The sequence below is a fragment of the Gracilinanus agilis genome, unplaced genomic scaffold (genome assembly GCF_016433145.1).
Source record: "Gracilinanus agilis isolate LMUSP501 unplaced genomic scaffold, AgileGrace unplaced_scaffold7982, whole genome shotgun sequence".
Lineage (NCBI taxonomy): Eukaryota > Metazoa > Chordata > Mammalia > Didelphimorphia > Didelphidae > Gracilinanus > Gracilinanus agilis.
This window is the reverse complement of record NW_025398721.1, coordinates 1-5618: the sequence shown is the minus strand read 5'-3', so window position 1 is coordinate 5618 and position 5618 is coordinate 1. Positions and strand designations below refer to the sequence as shown.

Sequence of the window (5618 nt, the reverse complement as noted above, 5' to 3'; positions counted from 1 at the left end):
CTCCTCTCCTCTCCTCTCCTCTCCTTCCCTTCCCTTCCCTTCTTTTTGGCCCAAGTTATAATTAAAGAACTAGTTAATATATCATTCCTTTATTTTGCCCAAGGAGAGACAAGTTGGCCCATACATTTTATTCTATTTATTTTAGAAATATTACAACTTTAATCAGTTCTCAGTGACCAGTTTTATCATGATGTGAAAAATTTGCATACTCCCCAAATGGTTCTTTTATTTTTTTCTCTTTCTGAAACAAATGTTTGTTTTAAAAATGTTACAAGAATCAGCTAGGAAGCAAATCTCAGTATCTCTCTGTCTGTCTGTCTATCTGTCTATCTCTGTCTGTCTGTCTGTCTGCCTCTCTATCTCTCTGTCTGTCTCTGTCTATCATCTATCTAGCTAAATCTCTTTCTCTCTCTTTATAACTATGTTTCTGTCTGTCTTTCTACCTGTCTATTATTTTACAGATGAAAAAACAAGTTCTGAAATGTGAAGTGACTTCTATAGGGTCCCATAGCTAGTGTCAAGACCACAACTAGAACCCAGGGTTTTTGGTGTCCATTTCCAGACCCTTACTCTTTCTGCCTTCTCATGCTGCTATTCTTTGCTGCTTGCTTCTACTCTTTCTGGTCATCCTTTGAGACTCCTCAGCTCTGGCTTTGAGTCCTAGTGAGGTGATTCGCTGCCCATCTTCTACCATGTGTCCCGTTTCCCACATCTGAACCTTCAGACCTGCCATCCTCCCAGGCAGTGATGCTCTTCCCATTTTCTGTCTAGCTTCCTCCCTCTCTTTCTCCTTCCTTGTAAATTTACTTCACATCTTCTTCCCCTACAGACCCTTTCCTAATGAATTCCATCCTTTTTTGCTCCCTCTAATCTCTCCCTTTGGGCAGCTAGGTGGCACAGTGGATAGAGCACCAGACTTAGAATTGGGAAGATTCCTCTTTGTGAATTCAAATCTGGCCTCAGACTCTCACTAACTATGTGACCCTGGGCAAGTAATTTTCCTCAATTTCTTCAGCTGTAAAATGAGCTGTAAAAGGAAATGGTAAATCATTCTAGCATCTCTGCCAAGAAAATCCCAAAGGGAGTCACAAAGAATTGAACATGTTTGAAACAACTGAACAATAGTCTTCTCCCTTTTCCCTCAGTATTGTTGAATGACAAGAACTGGCGATGAGGCGTGCACATGTAGCACTTTTTAGTGATGGCAATGTGGGGTTATGGAGAGTGAGGCCCAGAGAGCTCTGCTCAGGGTGGGGTGAACGTAAGGGTTTGATATTTGAGTTAAACTATTAGATTAACTTTCTGGCTTATGATCTCTTGTCAGGAAACTCTCCCAGTGCTGCTGCCTTGACTGCGGCAGAGAACTTGATCTCTTTTGCTGTCTACAGTGGTTACCTCTCGCCCAAGTACATCCAACCACTCTTTGTCCAAAGTGAGTCGTGCCTGGCCTGCTACCAGAAAGGAGCGTCTAAGAAAGGTAAACCCTCAACTTAGTCCATTCCTTTTCCTTCTTTTTTATTTTAAGACAAAACTTTAATTGATATCTTTTGGTTTTGTTTTGCATTTCCCAATGTAGTCTTCCCCTCTCCATTCCCTTTTGATTTCAGTGATTTTTTTAAAAACCTTTACTTTCCTAGTTACCATACATTCCAAGGCAGAAGAGCAGTGAGGGCCAGGTAATTGGGATTTAATGAACTGCCCAGGGTCACCTAGCTAGGAAGTGTCTGAGATCAGATTTGAACCCAGGTCCTTCAGTCTCTAGGACTGGCTCTCTATCCACTGAACCACCCAGCTGCTCTTCAATCCAATAAATTCAATAAAATTTCATTTGTTTTATTTGATCTAAATTCAGTTCAATAAATATTAGTTAAATAATTACATAATTAAGAGACCGTAAGGCAGCTAAGTGGCACAATGGACAGAAAGCCAGGCCTGGAGTCAGGAAAACCTGAGTTCAAATGTGACCTAAGACACTTACTGGTTCTGTGACCCTGGGCAAGTCACTTACCCTCTCTTTGCTTTAATCCAGGGGAGAAGGAAATGGCAAACCCCTCTAGTGTCTTTCAAGAAAGCTCCATAGACAGTATTGGCATGCCATGAGTCATAGAGTGAGACACGACTGAACAACAACACGGCATAGGGTAATGACATCCAGTGTCTTTAGTTCTGTGAGCTTTTTTCAACAACAAAATATGCTGTGAATCCCCGGGCCGATTTAATATACTATCCACAATATCGCTTAGATTTATTTACTAAGTATTTAATACAGCTATAGTGATAACAAACTTGTGATGTTTCAAATGTGTACATAATAAAAATATTAGCCAATACATTAGTGTATTGGTTCCAAGGCAGAAGAGCGGTTAAGGACTAGGCAATGGAGGCTGAGTGACTTGTCTAGGGTAACACAGCTAGGAAGTGTTTGAGGCCGAATTTGAACCCAGAACCTGATGTCCTTAGGCCTGGCTTGCTATCCACTGAGCCACCTCGCTGTCCTCAGTAGGTACTATTATTGTCCCCATTTTACAATTGAGGAAACTGAGGCAAACAGAAGTTAAATGATTTGTCAAAGATCACATAGCTACAAAATGTCTGAAGGTGGATTTGAACTCAGTTCTTCTTGACTTCAAGCTTGTGGGCATTTGCATTATATACTCCTCTATGTATACTAAATAGCAATTTTTGTACAGACTTGCAATTTCATCTTGGAAGGGAACTCCCCATGTGCAAACAGGATAAAAACACTAGGCCCAGAAGAAGGAAGACCTGAGTTCAAATCCAGTGTCATATACTCCCTGGACAAGTCACTTAATCTAGTGTCCTTAACGCAAGTTTTCCTGATCCATGCATTTTCCAGCTTATTTCCTTAATGCCAAATAGCAAATATAATTTGCATTAAGTTCTGATTTACCACAAACATCTTAATAGAACTTTGTTGTTCAATCATTTCAGTAATGTCTGACTCTTTGTGACTCCATTTGGGGTTTTCTTGGCAAAAAGACTGGAGTGGTTGGCCATTTCCTTCAGCTCATTTTACATATATGGAATCTGTGTCTGCATCTCAGAAAGATGACTCCATCCACTATGCCACCTATTGACTAGATGCTTCTTTCTTCCCTTCCTTCCCTTCTCCCACTGGAAAAAAAAATATAACTGATTTGTAACTCATGTAATGCCTAGCTTAGGAGACCAGCCGCCTGGCATCCTGGAGATGTGCCCATCCTGCTGAACGGCAGGTATGGGGTAGAATATTGACTGGTGCCGTGGAAGGATTCAGAAGACTCTTTGGAGGCAGAAGTCATGGATTTGAATCTTGGCTGCTCTAACAATGGCCAACCACACGATCTTGGCCAAGCCACTCCACTTGCCTGAGACTCTGTTTCCCAGTCTGTAAACTGAGGGTACTGAGAGTTAGAAGACCTAGATTTGAATAGTGGTTCTGCCACTCGCTACCTGTGGGACACTGAGCAGGTCACTTAATATGTGTGTGTGTGGGGGGGTCTCAGTTAAACTGAGTTAAACTTCATGACTTTGAAGCTCCCTTCTAGCTTGAAGTCTGTGAGCTAGGGATCCCTTATGGCAAGAACTGGGTAGCTAGTAGTTCTGGGTTTAGAGACAGTAAGACCTTAGTTCAAATCTCACTTCAGATACTAGTTGTGTGACCATCAGCAAATCATTTAATGCCATTTGGCCTCAGTTTTTCCCATCTTTAAAATAAGGATGATAATTATACTTATTGTAGACTTGTGAGAATAGAAGGAATATGTAGCTGTATAACATGCATGTTATATATGTACATATTATAAAAGAAAAATATTGGGAAATAATCTTTTGAGCAAAAATGACTTTATTGTGAATGTACAAGTTCCATAAATCAGTGGTCTGCAGGCATCCCCAGTGTAGTCTGAGACCCTGAGCTTATCAGCTAACTTATATTTCTCTTTTTAAAAAATCCTTACTTTCCATCTTAGAACCAAAACTGTGTATTGGTTCCAAGGCAGAAGAGTGACAAGGGCTAGGCAATGGGAGTTAAGGGACTTGCCCAGGATCTGAGACCAGATTTGAACCCAGGAACTCCTATTTCTAGGCTTGGCTTCTGAATGGTATTTCTAAATGAGCTGGACTATACAAATTCAATTTAGAGGGGATCCACCTAGTGGGGGTCTTTCTTCTGAAGGTTTGTTTCCCCTTGGCAGCAAGGCACCTTCTTGGAGGTATGTCTTCTCTCTTCTCCTGGGGACAGGGCGCCCTCCTTTGAGAAGGTCAGGTTTTGTCATATTTCTTTTCTATAGGGCAGCTTAGGTAGCCATCCATTCCATATATGGTAATAATGAGGATGGCCAAGGTTATTCTGTAGTTTCAAGCCAAATGAGATCACATGATTCCACAGTCTCAGAAACTCCTGGATATATTTATTTCAGGATGCTGAAGGCATGCATAAAACTCCCCTTTGTATAGATATTTTGTAAGGTACTGTAGGAGGTTTTTCTTATTATTTTACTCACATTTAGTCACACTGATTCTTACATACAGCTGTTCAAATGATTAATAACTGAGTTCATTGCTTATCATTAAAATACTAATTCCTTAATGGAGTCACATGCAGCGGATATAAAACTATAAAGAGATGTTAAACAATGAAAATATTAAATTGCTTAATTAAATTGTCCTTTACAACACACATATATTGAAAACATTAAAGTGCTATATAAATGCTTGTGACTGTTGTGATCATGAATACTTTCCCTACTAACCTGTTAGGTAGTGATAAGGAAAGCATTTTGAAAGTCTTCATGTCCAATAGAAATATAAACTGCTGATCTCATTCCTGTTAGCCTTATTTTCTTGATTTTTTTCTCCTCTCTTCAGAATGCCCTGACATCATCCCTCGTTCATCCTGGGGAGCCCAAGACACTGACTGTTCCAAGCTGCCAGGGCCAGCCAAGTACGTCATCATTATCCACACTGGAGGCAGAACTTGCAATGAGTCTGAAGAATGCCAGATAGTTATCCGTTATATCCAGTCCTATCACATTGAGAAGATGAAATTCTGTGACATTGCTTACAAGTAAGACCCGTGAAAAACCTTTTTCTCTCTTCTTCCATAGCTAGCCAGGCAGACAATTCATTTACTGAGTCCTACACTAGATGATGATTAATTAGGCACCCACTTATGAAGAGAATGGGAATCTGTGATCCCTTTTTAGTTATGACCCCAGATATTAGAACTAATCAGTAGTTATCCAAGAATGTGATTCATCTGGGATAGTGATGAATAATTCTGATAATTATATTTTGGATATAATTGAATATAATATAAGTAGCTGCTTTTCTCTGCAATTTCATATTAGCTGTGATTTCTGTAACTTCCCCTTTTTTGTAATTCATTGTAAGCCAGCATTTTACAGAAAGGTATGGCCCCACTCAGCCCATGCAGCCTAAATTGAAGGGAGTGACTCATAGAGCATCCTCCAAGTAACAGGTCAAAAGGCTGCACCCTCTGGCTAAAGGTTTGTACCCCTTTCCTTGCATGCATGGAAGACCTGAACTGTGGAAGAGCCGAGGAGCAAGTTTCCTGCATGCCTGTCCTCTGGAAGATAGAAGATTAAATATATATA

The 5618-nt window shown here is 40.3% G+C and overlaps 1 protein-coding gene across 1 annotated transcript; it reads left to right on the top strand.

Annotated features, from left to right (window-relative positions):
* Nucleotides 1–1324: 1324 nt before the first annotated feature.
* LOC123256663 (peptidoglycan recognition protein 4-like) lies at nucleotides 1325–5068 on the top strand (the record flags this gene model as incomplete). The annotated part of the gene is made up of 2 exons (XM_044685247.1): nucleotides 1325–1477; nucleotides 4870–5068. Coding segments are annotated over 2 exons (352 nt in total), but the record flags the coding sequence as incomplete, so codon positions are not given.
* Nucleotides 5069–5618: the final 550 nt, after the last annotated feature.